This window comes from Salmo salar, chromosome ssa06 (assembly GCF_905237065.1).
Source record: "Salmo salar chromosome ssa06, Ssal_v3.1, whole genome shotgun sequence".
NCBI classification, from domain to species: domain Eukaryota; kingdom Metazoa; phylum Chordata; class Actinopteri; order Salmoniformes; family Salmonidae; genus Salmo; species Salmo salar.
In genome coordinates, this window is record NC_059447.1 from 4,415,366 (window position 1) to 4,429,394 (window position 14,029).

Sequence of the window (14,029 nt, forward strand, 5' to 3'; positions counted from 1 at the left end):
ACCTTATATACACAGTTGTGTGCCTTTCCAAATCATGTCCAATCAATTGAATTTACCACAGCTGGACTCCAATCAAGTTGTAGAAACATCTCAAGGATGATTAATGGAAACAGGATGCACCTGAGCTCAATTTCAAGTCTCATAGCAAAAGGTCTGAATACTTATGTAAATGTATTTACAGGTATTTGTTTTTTATTCTTAATATATTTGCTAAAATTTCTAAAAACCTGTTTTCGCTTTGTCATTATAGGGTATTGTGTGTAATAATTTTTTTTTAATCAATTTTAGAATAAGGCTGTAATGTAACAAAATGTGGGGGAAGGGGTCTGAATACTTTCTGAACGCATTGTATATATGCCTCCTTCAATAGAATGAATACATGGACACGTGTTCAAATGTTCGTTTGTTATAAACAAATCAATTTAATCAATTAAAAAAGCTGATCAGCAGTGAGTATTACAGCAGAGATGATAGAACTCCCCAGTGGCCCTGTGGTCTAAGACCCTGCATCTCAGTGCAAGAGGCCTGAGTGACTGAGAGTCGTTGGGTAGGGCATTTAGGCCAGTCTGAGGAAGATCGGTCCCTCTCCTTGTCTCCAGGTCTTTACCTATATAGTGGTGAAAGACTCCAGGATGTTTTGGAGTCGACGATCGAGGAATCAACTCTTTTGTAGTCAAATCTCCACCACTACCTACCTAGGAAGTTTTGTCTTGTCACTGTGGCCTTGGCTTGCTGCAAGCACTTCAAATGCATTTATATATATTTTTAAATAAACACAATATAAATAAAAGCTTTGATTGTTTGTTTGATTGACTGACAGGTAAAGTAGTGATCCACAGAATTGAAACAGCTAGTCATTCACACTGTAATCCATACGTCTTAGTTTCACCTATAGCCCACTGTTATCCATACATATATATACCTATAGCCTTATTTGGCACTTTTATATCACATTTATACATTATATAGGTACATGAAGTAGACTGTTGAGATAAACATTGTGTACAGGCTGTGTAGAATACTGTGGTAGTATTGTTTTGGGATAACAGTACTGTGTAGAATACTGTGGTAGTATTGTTTTGGGATAACAGTACTGTGTAGAATACTGTGGTGGTATTATGTTTGGATAACAGTAGTCATTCAGATTCAACCATAATAATAGTAATCAATATGAAGACAGGACTTGGCCTGTTACTACCAGACCTTTGGCATCAACTGAGGGGTTGAGACAGAGAAACAGTCATCATGGTTAGAACTGAACAGTGAGGTCATGTCATGGTTATAACTGAACAGAGAGGTCATGTCATGGTTATAACTATGAACAGAGAGGTCATGTCATGGTTATAACTATGAACAGTGAGGTCATGTCATGGTTATAACTATGAACAGAGAGGTCATGTCATGGTTATAGCTATGAACCGAGAGGTCATATCATGGTTATAACTATGAACAGTGAGGTCATATCATGGTTATAACTATGAACAGAGAGGTCATATCATGGTTATAGCGATGAACCGAGAGGTCATATCATGGTTATAACTATGAACAGAGAGGTCATATCATGGTTATAACTATGAACAGTGAGGTCATATCATGGTTATAACTATGAACAGAGAGGTCATATCATGGTTATAACTATGAACCGAGAGGTCATATCATGGTTATAGCTATGAACCGAGAGGTCATATCATGGTTATAGCTATGAACCGAGAGGTCATATCATGGTTATAACTATGAACAGAGAGGTCATATCATGGTTATAACTATGAACAGAGAGGTCATATCATGGTTATAACTATGAACCGAGAGGTCATATCATGGTTATAGCTATGAACCGAGAGGTCACATAATGGTTTATAACTATGAACAGAGAGGTCATATCATGGTTATAACTATGAACCGAGAGGTCATATCATGGTTATAACTATGAACAGAAAGGTCATATCATGGTTATGTTAACTACTGACAGAGCAGTAATCATGTTAAAAGCCTGCGTCTCAGCCATGCATGGAGTTTGGTTGACTCTGAGGAGAGAGACTTGGTCAATAGGAATGCCCCTTAGACAGTTGTTCGCTGCAATGCAAGTGTGTGAATGACATCTGAGAGGGTAAACAGGTCAAAGCTGTGTGTGTGTGTGTGTGTATACATTCTGCACCACAGAGGTGTTTGTCCAGCACTCAGTCTCTCAGTAGCATGTTGACAGTGTGTGTTCTCTTATTTGCTAGATGGTTGGGTGTTTCTTCTCCTTGGTCGGTCAGTTAGGCAGCGGTCGAGGTTCTCATTGGTCGGTCAGTTAGGCAGCGGTCGAGGTTCTCATTGGTCGGTCAGTTAGGCAGCGGTCGAGGTTCTCATTGGTCGGTCAGTTAGGCAGCGGTCGAGGTTCTCCATTGGTCGGTCAGTTAGGCAGCGGTCGAGGTTCTCCATTGGTCGGTCAGTTAGGCAGCGGTCGAGGTTCTCATTGGTCGATCAGATAGGCAGCGGTCGAGGTTCTCCTTGGTCGGTCAGTTAGGCAGCGGTCGAGGTTCTCATTGGTCGGTCAGTTAGGCAGCGGTCGAGGTTCTCATTGGTCGGTCAGTTAGGCAGCGGTCGAGGTTCTCATTGGTCGGTCAGTTAGGCAGCGGTCGAGGTTCTCCATTGGTCGGTCAGTTAGGCAGCGGTCGAGGTTCTCCATTGGTCGGTCAGATAGGCAGCGGTCGAGGTTCTCATTGGTCGGTCAGTTAGGCAGCGGTCGAGGTTCTCCTTGGTCGGTCAGTTAGGCAGCGGTCGAGGTTCTCCTTGGTCGGTCAGTTAGGCAGCGGTCGGCTAAACGCTATCATGTATTTTTTAATTGAACCTTTATTTAACCAGGTCGTCCCATTGAGTTCAGAAGACTTGTTTTTCCAAAGGAGACCTGGTTCTGTCTTAGTTATTCAACCACGTTCAGACCGCGTTCAGACCACGTTCAGACCACGTTCAGACCACGTTCAGACCGCGTTCAGACCGCGTTCAGACCGCGTTCAGACCACGTTGGTCTCCTGTTTTGGGGACCATTTAGCCGGACTGGTCTCCACAGTCAGATCAACATCTAGATAATCTGCTGATCCACTGTCCTGAGAAACCTTCTCCTCCTCCTCTCCTCCTCTCTCCTCCTCTCCTTCCTCCTCTCCTTCCTCCTCCTGTTTTCTCGTCTTCCCGCGGAGGCAGAGGCCGGACTTGGCAGGCCCCACCATGGCGAGGAAGATGGCGCCCAGGCCCATTCCCACAGCACAGGAGTAGAAGGCTGAGCCATAGTTCTGGGTCTTGTCCACCAACAGGCCTGGGGAGAAAACACAGGAGGCAACGTCAGAGACGCCTAATGATCTGCCAAGACCCTCCAAGATCATCAGGTTGGCGCAGCAGCAATCAAAACCTAGATGAGAGATGGAGAGAGGGTTACAGACAGACAATAAAAGGATTAACAGATACTCCGAGAGGGAGAGATGGAGAGAGGGAGAGACAAAGAGAGGAAGAGATATAGAGAGGGAGAGACGGAGAGAGGGAGAGATGGAGAGAGGAAGAGATGGAGAGAGGAAGAGATATAGAGAGGGAGAGACGGAGAGAGGGAGAGATGGAGAGAGGAAGAGATATAGAGAGGAAGAGATATAGAGAGGGAGAGACGGAGAGAGGGAGAGATATAGAGAGGGAGAGATATAGAGAGGGAGAGAGGGAGAGATATAGAGAGGGAGAGACGGAGAGAGGAAGAGATATAGAGAGGAAGAGATATAGAGAGGGAGAGACGGAGAGAGGGAGAGATATAGAGAGGGAGAGATATAGAGAGGGAGAGAGGGAGAGATGGAGAGAAGACTATGATCCAGACAGAGTCAACCATCTAGGATTCTCTTACCCCCCAGCGGTGGTCCGGCCAGCCCAGCAAAGCTCTGGATACAGACATAGACCCCCACGGACGAGGGCATCCTCTCTATGCCCACCACGTCGTCCTCTGCCAGCATGGGGATGTGTGTAGAACCCACGGTGCCCATCAGGAAGCCATAGAGACAGCAGCAGGCTGCCAGGCCCCAGAACTCAGTCACCAGGGTGAAGGCAAGCAGCACCAGACACAGCAGAACTACACATCCCAGAAGCACCTGGGTCTTACGCATCCGCACCTTGTTTAAAATGACCCCGATGGACAGGCGCCCGCAGACCTCGGACACCGCCATTACAGAGAGCATGTAGGCCGACTTTTCTGGGTGGACGCCGCGGCTCTTACTGAGTTCTATGATGTAAAGTGACGGGGCGAAGAACCCCAGCGTGGCGAAGAGGCCAAACAGAGAGTAGCAGATGAACGCTCCATCTTTTAACACCGCAAAGTCTAGGAGTTTAGGTCTGGAGGGTTGGACAAGGGGACCCGCCTCACCCTGCTCTTTCTCCCCAGCCTCCAGCTGATTCTGTGGGGTTCCAAGGGTTGCCTGTCCCCCCTGGTTCTTCTCCCCCTGGTCCTCCATGAGGGCCCGGGTCTCAGAGGGGTCCTGCGTGGCTGTGGTGGCCCGGAGGTCAGCACTGGAGGCAGACAGAGAGGTGACCCCGGAATCCCCTGACTCCTCAGACTCCCCGGAGCTAACGTTGGTCTGAGTGTCCTCATTCTCCAGCTCATAGACCGTCTGCAGCTTAACGGACAGCTTCTCCTTATTGGACACCTCCCCTGACACTTCCTGGTCAGGCCTGATGATGATTGGTCGAAGCAGAGCGCCGCAGCCAATCACGGAGGCCTGCATGAGACCGATGACAATGAGGCAGTGACGCCAGCCGATGATCTCCTTCAAGGCCATGAAGGCTGCAGAGGAGAAGAGATGTGTGCTTTTAAATGACTGGTGGAAACATTCAAAAGTCCTGTTTTTTAACGCTCCTCCACAATGCTTCAGGTTTTATTTATAGAACAGTATCATTCACCAAAAAAAAGGTTTTTTAAATGAAAAATAAAACTATATCTGCCTTTGAGATTCATTAGTCTGTGTCTGAAATGGCACCCTATTCCCTATATAGCACCCTACACCCTATGGGCCCTGGTCAAAAGTAGTGCACTATATAGGGAATAGGGTGTCATTGGGCCCTGGTCAAAAGTAGTGCACTATATAGGGAATAGGGTGTCATTGGGCCCTGATCAAAAGTAGTGCACTATATAGGGAATAAGGTGCCATTTCGGACACACATGAAACCGCAACGTACCTGGTGCGAAGGCAAACATGGCAAAGGACTCCCCTGAGGAGGCCAAGGCGGTGACCAGGGACCTCCTTCTGTTGAAGTACTGAGACAGGATGGTGATGGTGGGCAGGAAGGTCAGGCAGTACCCCAGACCTGGACACATTAGAAAATGGCAACACATTATTGTTCACGCAATCTGGAAATCACATGATTAACATAAAACCAAACAACATGAAAACACGATTACAAGAGTACCTTGTCATCAAGATCATGTCAAATAACGTTTACAAAGTGAATACAGTCACTGTGCAAAATGCTGTTGACGGTTTCACGTTTCAGTCCATGTCTTAGATATATACACATCATTGGTCCAGCACAGGACACACAGAGGGGTGTGACAGCCACTGGCACTGCAGCAAGGTCAGGGGTCAGAGGTCAGAGGTCAGGGCTGACAGGTCACTCTGATGTCAGAGGTCAGGGTTGATAGGTCACTCAGGCTTGTTGTCGTGGTGACTGCTGAAAGAGGACGCAGTTAAAAACAAAGAGAAGAAGAGAGAAGACAGAGGTTGTTAAGTTAGCTGCTGTCTGTTTTAAAGGAAGGTGAAGAGTTATTTAGTGGGACAGCTAGCAGTGCTTCGTTCTGTAAAAGAAAAGTTATTTGGATCGGATCTGAAAGGAAATATTGGTTTATTTTGGACAATTTGGGGAATTGTGATTTTTCTGTTGTGCAAATCTGTCCTACAGACTCAAGATGGGGGAGTTTAGGCCACATTGATACCACACGTTTCATTCATATCTTTCCATCTGAATTGAATAAAGCTTTGACAGTGGGGTTGGGAGTTTTTACCCCACAAACACAGGCCAGGTCTGGAAGAGACAGACATCAATCAGCCTCATGCACTGCTAGGAGTCCCTTGTTTCATTCAGATCTTTTTCAGCTGGAATTCTAAGCATGAATGTAACAGCTAAACATAGATCATTATTCTCCTAACATGTTCAAGGTGTTTCTAATGAATTTCACATATGTATCACAAGATAGACCATTGCAGGAAGCATGAAGTACTGGTGTGTGTGTGAGTGAGTGTGTGTGTGTATAAAGTAGTTAGATCGTTACCTGAGACGATGCCGATGGTGACGTACATCTCGTTGATGGAGGAGACGAAAGCAGAGCTGATGGTACCCAGACTGATCAGAAAACCCCCCAACATCACTACGGGACGGTACCCAAACCGGTTACTGAGCACCGTGGACAGAGGGGCTGGAGGGAGAGAGGGGGGAGAGGAGAGAGGGGGAGAGAGGAGAGAGGGGGGAGAGAGGAGAGAGGAGAGAGGGGGGAAGAGGAGAGAGGGGGAGAGAGGAGAGAGAGGGAAGAAGGGAGAGAGGGGGAGAGAGGAGAGAGGGGGAAGGGGAGAAAGGGAGAGAGGGGGAAGAGGAGAGAGGGGGAGAGAGGAGAGAGAGGGAGAAAGGGAGAGAGGGGGAAGAGGAGAGAGGGGGAGAGAGGAGAGAGAGGGAGAAAGGGAGAGAGGGGGAAGAGGAGAGAGGGGGAGAGAGGAGAGAGAGGGAGAAAGGGAGAGAGGGGGAAGAGGAGAGAGGGGGAGAGAGGAGAGAGAGGGAAGAGGAGAGAGAGGGAGAAAGGGAGAGAGGGGGAAGAGGAGAGAGGGGGAGAGAGGAGAGAGAGGGAGAAAGGGAGAGAGGGGGAAGAGGAGAGAGGGGGGAGAGAGGAGAGAGAGGGAGAAAGGGAGAGAGGGGGAAGAGGAGAGAGGGGGAGAGAGGAGAGAGGGAGGCAGGGGAAGAGGACAGAGGGGGAGAAAGGGAGAGAGGGGGAAGAGGAGAGAGGGGGAGAGAGGAGAGAGGGAGGCAGGGGAAGAGGACAGAGGGGGAGAAAGGGAGAGAGGGGTTAGAGAGAACTGTTCGTTTTACTACAGACATGTTTTTCATTTACCTTATACACTATTTAATGAAGTAGTTGATTGACACAGTTCAGTGAGTAGGACAGATTCTGTGTCTAAATACTGTTCACACAACTTTACTGGCCCATATTCATAAAGCCTCTTATACGAGTGCTGATCTGGGATCAGGACCCCTGTCCATAAAAATCTGATCCATTATGATCTAAAAGACAAAACAATTCCCAGATTAGCACTGCTACTCTGATCCTAGACCTGTGAAGATGATGATTAAGAGGCCCTTTCTGAACCACCTGTGAAGGTGAGGATGAGGATAATTAAGAGGCTCTCTCTGAACCACCTGTGAAGATGAGGATGATTAAGAGGCTCTCTCTGAACCACCTGTGAAGGTGAGGATGATTAAGAGGCTCTCTCTGAACCACCTGTGAAGATGAGGATGATTAAGAGGCTCTCTCTGAACCACCTGTGAAGGTGAGGATGATTAAGAGGCTCTCTCTGAACCACCTGTGAAGATGAGGATGATTAAGAGGCTCTCTCTGAACCACCTGTGAAGGTGAGGATGATTAAGAGGCTCTCTCTGAACCACCTGTGAAGGTGAGGATGAGGATAATTAAGAGGCTCTCTCTGAACCACCTGTGAAGGTGAGGATGATTAAGAGACTCTCTCTGAACCACCTGTGAAGGTGAGGATGATTAAGAGGCTCTCTCTGAACCACCTGTGAAGGTGAGGATGATTAAGAGGCTCTCTCTGAACCACCTGTGAAGGTGAGGATAATTAAGAGGCTCTCTCTGAACCACCTGTGAAGGTGAGGATAATTAAGAGGCTCTCTGAACCACCTGTGAAGGTAATGATGAGGATAATTAAGAGGCTCTCTCTGAACCACCTGTGAAGGTGATGATGAGGATAATTAAGAGGCTCTCTCTGAACCACCTGTGAAGGTGATGATGAGGATAATTAAGAGGCTCTCTCTGAACCACCTGTGAAGGTGAGGATGATTAAGAGGCTCTCTCTGAACCACCTGTGAAGGTGAGGATGATTAAGAGGCTCTCTCTGAACCACCTGTGAAGGTGAGGATGATTAAGAGGCTCTCTGACCCACCTGTGAAGCTGAAGATGCTCTCTCTGACCCACCTGTGAATGTGAGGATGAAGACGCAGATTGCGATGACCCAGGATACTCTGCTGTTGCTCTCCCCAAACTCTGTCATGAGGTCCTCGAGGAACACCCCCAGAGACTTGATGGTCCCGTAAGTAAACACCTCAACGAAGAAGAAGGCCACGGCCACCGCCCAGCCCCAGCCTCCGTCTGGCACCGCCTCGTACACACATGGACCCCTGCACCCCCCGGACCCCTGCACCGCTGACTTTAACCCCCGCATGGCTGGGTCTGAGCACCTGGGAGAGAGGGACAGAGTGTCAATCAGGGAACTTTTAAAGTTTTTCAAGAACTTGGCTCTCATGAGGACCGCCACAGGAAAGGAAGACCCAGAGTTCCCTCTGCTGCAGAGGATCAGTTCATTACAGTTACCAGCCTCAGAAATCGCCAATTAACTTCACCTCAGAAAACAGACACATCTCAACATCAACTGTTCAGAGGAGATTGTGTGAATCAGGCCTTCATGGTCGAATTGCTGCAAAGAAACCACTATTAAAGGACACCAATAAGAAGAAGAGACTTTCTTGGGCCAATAAACACAAGCAATGGACATTAGATCGGTGGAAATCTGTCCTTTGGTCTGATGAGTCCAAATTTTTTATTTTTGGTTCCAACCGCCTCGTCTTTGTGAGACGCAGAGCAAGTGAACGGATGATCTCCGCATGTGTGGTTCCCACCGTGAAGCATGGAGGAGGAGGTGTGATGGTGTGAGGGTGCTGGTGACACGGTCTGTGATTTAATTAGAATTCAAGGCACACTTAACCAGCATGGCTACCACAGCATTCTGCAGCAATATGCCATCCCATCTGGTTTGCACTTAGTGAGAATATCATTTGTTTTTCAACAGGAAAATGACCCAACACACCTCCAGGCTGTGTAAGGGCTATTTGACCAAAAAGGAGAGTGATGAAGTTGCTCATCAGATGACCTGGCCTCCACAATCACCCAACCTCAACCCAATTGAGATGGTTTGGGATGAGTTAGACCGCAGAGTGAAGGAAAAGCTGCCAACAAGTGCTCAGCATATGTGGGAACTCCTTCAAGACTGTTGGAAAAGCCTTCAAGGTAACTACTTCATGAAGCTGGTTAAGAGAATGCAAAGTGTGCAACGCTGTCATCAAGGCAAAGGGTGGCTACTTTGAAGAATCTAAAATCTATGATGATTTAACACTTTTTTGGTTACTACATGATTCCATATGTTATTTCATAGATTTTATGTCTTCACTATTATTCTACAATGTAGAAAATAGTGTGTGTGTGTATATTGAGTGTAAAAAACATTAAGAACACCTGCTCTTTCCATGACATAGACTGACCAGGTGAATCCAGGTGAAAGCTATGATCCCTCATTGATGTCACTTGTTAAATCCACTTCAATCAGTGTAGATGAAGGGGAGGAGACAGGTTAAACTCAATATTAGGAAGGTGTTCTTAATGTTTTGTAGACTCAGCGTATGTATGTATGTATGTATGTATGTATGTATGTATGTATGTATGTATGTATGTATGTATGTATGTATGTATGTATGTATGTATGCACTTAGAGGGAAAGGGAGAGAGGGGTAGAGAGAGAGAGAGAGACACTGGCATGCAGGCAAATACAGGTGTACACACACACACACACACACACACACACACACAATAACCCTAGCCTCCAGACCTGGCACGTATAAAGGAACACAGCCAGAGGAAAGACACACACGAGCATATAGTGGGCTGCTGAGACTTAGGGCGTTCTCATACATCTTTTGTTTGTTTAAGTTTGAATCAGAGTTCTCACTATAGATTTCTATCTCTCTCTGTTCTTCTCATATATATATATATATATATTATTTTTTTAATCCCGCAAATTACCATTTGGATGGCCCACCTAAGACTTTTCTATACAGAAAAAACCCTGTAATTAGCTCCAATTCGTGTAATTTCCTCCATATTAAAGGGATAGTTCGAGATTTTGACAATGAAGCCCTTTAACTACCTCCCCAGAGTCAGATGAACAGTAACAGCTAGCACTCTAAATGTTCCTGTAGTCTTCCAGGATTGTGCTAATGCTAGTTAGCATTGGCTCAGTTAGCATTGGCTCATAAAACCACCTATAACTTCCTTCATACTGGACGCAAAGACATACAAATGGTATCCACTATGGTATTCTGTTGCAGCTAGCGATATTCATAAAGTCATTATTTTTCACACAAAAAATCCCCCAAAATATTTCTTTAAAAAACAACCGGAAGCCATGCAGTACCTCCGCAGACCGATAGGGGGTCACGGACCCCAGTTAGAAAACCCCTAGGCTACTACTGGTAAGTCATCACTAAGCAACGCCCTGGCCTTGGGGCTACACTAAGCAGTGAGCATCACAGCTTGCTTGGCAGCTGAGTGAGTTGTTCGCATAGGGTGAGTGAGTTGTTCACATAGGGTGAGTGAGTTGTTCACATAGGGTGAGTGAGTTGTTCACATAGGGTGAGTGAGTTGTTCACATAGGGTGAGTGAGTTGTTCACATAGGGTGAGTGAGTTCACGTTGAAATATAAAATACTTACCAACAGAGCGACGATCAGTCTAGTCGGGAAAATGATCGACACAGAATAGTCGACTGTCGTATATAATGAACAGGTTTTAATGGCAAAATGAGCAGCTAGTTTATCGGTATGTTATTTCTATGTTCTCCCTATAACGTTAGTCTACCAGATCTGTCTCTTCCGCTTCCGACCAGACGAATAGATGTTCAGGACTAAAGCAACATCTTTTTAAGCCTGATGTAAAAATGTCCTCTTGTCCGATCCACAAGGAGAATCATAGATGATTATGTTTCCCTGGTTACTGTATCTGTCCTCTCTTTCTTGAAGGCCTAAAACACATCTGTATCTTCTGTTAAGTAAATCAACCGTTTCCTTATTTCCTTACCGTTTTGTCAGCTCTTTATAGCCTACCGGCTCGAGCCGGTCTTCAAGCGGGGGCGCGCAAATACTGCTGTAGCCTTTTTCTCAAGAGCGCGCAGCCCTGCGTTATGCTTCCATGACACTGAGCGTTATCACACTTCAATACCATTAGATCTGTGAAGTAGTCTGTAGGCCTACGCCTACGTGGACAAAAGTAGTCTACTGGATGTATATTATAATACTATTATCTATTTCACTTGCTTTGGCAATGTCAACATATGTTTCCAATGTCAATAAAGCCCCTTAAATTGAAATTGAAGACAGATAAATTATATCCTTATCTCTCTTATTATTGTATGAATAAAAAAACAGAGTAACACGCATACATTCCCTTTACATTTTAGGCAAATGAATGAATAGCGGTTCTATGTATTTTTACTGGTAGTCTATGCCTGTTTTGGTAGCGCCTTCACTCCAGTGACGTAGCCTACTCTGGGGTTTTTGTCGAGAGCGCGCTCTTCGGAGAGCAGACTGATGAAATAGCCTTTCCAGGAGCGCACATGTAGCCAGAGACCCCCTGTCTGGGTGGAACAGGTTTATTCCAGTTCTGAGCCAACAACACTCACTTATACAACATTTAATATCGCAATAACAACCTTATCTAACCGGTGTTTTGCTAACAGACATCGATATGAAATAGCTAGGGATGAGGGTAATTCTCCAACAAGACACGTGTATAGATGTTCCGTCCTGTGTGAGTGTAGGTAGTGAGTTACCACAGCCATTTTTGGTCTTAATTTAAGATTAGGTTAGGCATAACGTTAGCTGTGTGGTTAATGTTTGGGTTAAGATTAGGGTTAGGTTTTTAAGAAGATACATTTTAGAAATAGGCGGGGTTTATGACTGTGTGGTTGTGGTAACTAGTGACGACCTTTGTCTTGTCCTCAGATGACGTTGCAGTGAGCCACAACCAGGATAGATTATAGACTATCGCTAAAAGTCCACTGTGTACCCTATAGCCTAGTTCTCTAGGCTAGGTTCATTCCAAACATACTGTATTTAATGTGGGAATCCTCAAATTCCGATGTACTGTAAAATAGACTATTGATTGTGTGATTTGAGTCAGTATTAGCAATGGCATCATATACCAGGGAGGACATAGACATTCTGTGTCTATGTCCTCTTTTGTTGACCCAGTCTTATTAAATGTTTATAGAATGTATACGTTTTAAAATACATCCTCAGGAAAAATGTGACAGTGATCAATGCACTTGTCTCCGCTGACCTAACCATTACCTGCCTCGCCCTACAAGTAGTCAGGGGAAAAGACGTTGCACCAGCAACACCGCTGATATTGCGATGAACAACATGCAAGACTTCACAATCACACCGTTACACACAGCATCTGCACGGGTTGGCTTCATCCCCCATAGCGTGGTAGCTATGCGACCAAAACAGCGGAGAAGTTAACCCTTGCGCTTCAACGCTCTTAGTTGTTGCGGAAATTCAACCACTATGCTTTCACTTTGTACATCTACAATAGAAATACTCTAAACACAATGATTGGGTAATGAAACCATGAAAAATAGTGCATCTAACCTAAGGTCTGGTACCCGATCTACAAAGAATCTCAACGTCCTAGGAATCTCGTTAAACCTGTTTTACGACAACAACAAACTCCCAGCTCATAGTAGGTTTAAGGATGACGTTAAGACACTGCCTAGACGAACTCTGAGACAAAATCAATTTATAAAAGTTGATCTCCGCTGGTAATCACGACAGTTTGAGGTACCGCAAAGGAAAGATAGTGAAGACGCTCATTGACATTGTTGCAAATGATGGGGAATAACCAATTGTAATGAGGCATCTCCAGCTGTTAACTCTACAGCACGCTTCAGACAAGGACAGTGAATGTACATCAAATGTTGTAATGGTAAAACTTTGATATAATTTTCGCCTGACAAGATCGCTTTGCCTACTCTTATTTATTGCCTAATATGTTGGGATGCATAACTTTTTTGTTTTTTTAAACAATTCTGATTGTTTTTTGATTATACCGTTATGTCAACACAGTCGTCTCTCACCGGTTTAACAACTCTAAATCGCTTTTGATACAGTAGGCATCAATTAAGTCACTTGCCGATAATGTTGCATACAACGTTTGAAAGGCCTATAATTTTAATCGAACACAATCAAATGTTACATAAGATGTCTTCAATTTAGACATCTTTTTTTTAACAAGGTGATGTTGCGCTCCAAAGGGATACATTGAAATAACATGATGTAGGCCATTAAATAAACGAAAGAAAAACGTGTTTCTTTATTAGCCTCGTAGTTGTAAGTATATATTTAGGCATGTGAAATAGGCCTCATGTGAAATAATTGTCAAAAGCGCAAAAGATAAAGACTATTGTAGCATGTAGGTCTTGATGATTTATGGATTGATCATATTTATCACGACTCCTCTCCTTGTTCGGGCGGCGGTCGACGTCCCCGGCTAGAAGCCATCGCCGCTCCATTACTCAATTCTCCATTGGTTTTGTCTTGTTCCATTCACACCTGGTTTGCATTCCCCAATCACACTAATTGTATTTATTCCTCTGTTCCCCCTTATGTCTTTGTGTGAAATTATTTGTGTTTTACGTGTTGTACGCACTAGGCTAAGCGTTTGTTATTTTCCGTGTGTTTTCACTAAGCTTATGCTGTATTGCTATACATTTATGTTGTGTGACATTTGTGCGCGCTATACAGTTTGCCTTGTTGGCTGGAGGAGGTTTTTGACGCAGCTGCGTCCTTCTGTATATCTCTCCTGCCGTAATAAAGTGTGCGCCTGTTCACAATTCTCTGCTCTCCTGCACCTGACTTCACCACCAGTACGCACACGCCTGACAATATTACAACAGAAATATCAAACGTGTTTTTAACCA

General features: G+C 45.1%; 1 protein-coding gene across 2 annotated transcripts; it reads right to left on the minus strand.

Moving 5' to 3' along the window:
- Positions 1 to 390: 390 nt before the first annotated feature.
- Positions 391 to 11,184, minus strand: LOC106606194 (monocarboxylate transporter 7). 2 transcript variants are annotated; one of them, XM_045719589.1, is made up of 6 exons: positions 10,764 to 11,182; positions 8,198 to 8,460; positions 6,275 to 6,418; positions 5,185 to 5,313; positions 3,863 to 4,792; positions 391 to 3,295 (listed from the first exon to the last, which is right to left on the minus strand). In XM_045719589.1, the coding sequence occupies exons 2-6, from the start codon at positions 8,442 to 8,444 to the stop codon at positions 2,997 to 2,999; spliced, it is 1,749 nt and encodes a 582-aa protein (XP_045575545.1). In that variant the 5' UTR covers positions 8,445 to 8,460; positions 10,764 to 11,182; the 3' UTR covers positions 391 to 2,996. The 2 variants fall into 2 exon arrangements, with proteins under 2 accessions (XP_045575545.1, XP_045575546.1); XM_045719590.1 differs by lacking the exon at positions 8,198 to 8,460 and having other exon boundaries at positions 10,764 to 11,184.
- Positions 11,185 to 14,029: the final 2,845 nt, after the last annotated feature.

What these genes read in the sequence shown, in the direction of transcription:
- LOC106606194 (XM_045719589.1), bottom strand. Translation starts at nt 8,444, where the DNA reads ATGCGGGGGTTAAAGTCAGCGGTGCAGGGGTCCGGGGGGTGCAGGGGT. An exon ending in CTTCATCCTCACATTCACAG is followed by an intron (nt 6,419 to 8,197) that starts GTGGGTCAGAGA and finishes CTCTCCCTCCAG; the next exon opens with CCCCTCTGTCCACGGTGCTC. An exon ending in GGCCGGACCACCGCTGGGGG is followed by an intron (nt 3,296 to 3,862) that starts GTAAGAGAATCC and finishes TTTTCTCCCCAG; the next exon opens with GCCTGTTGGTGGACAAGACC.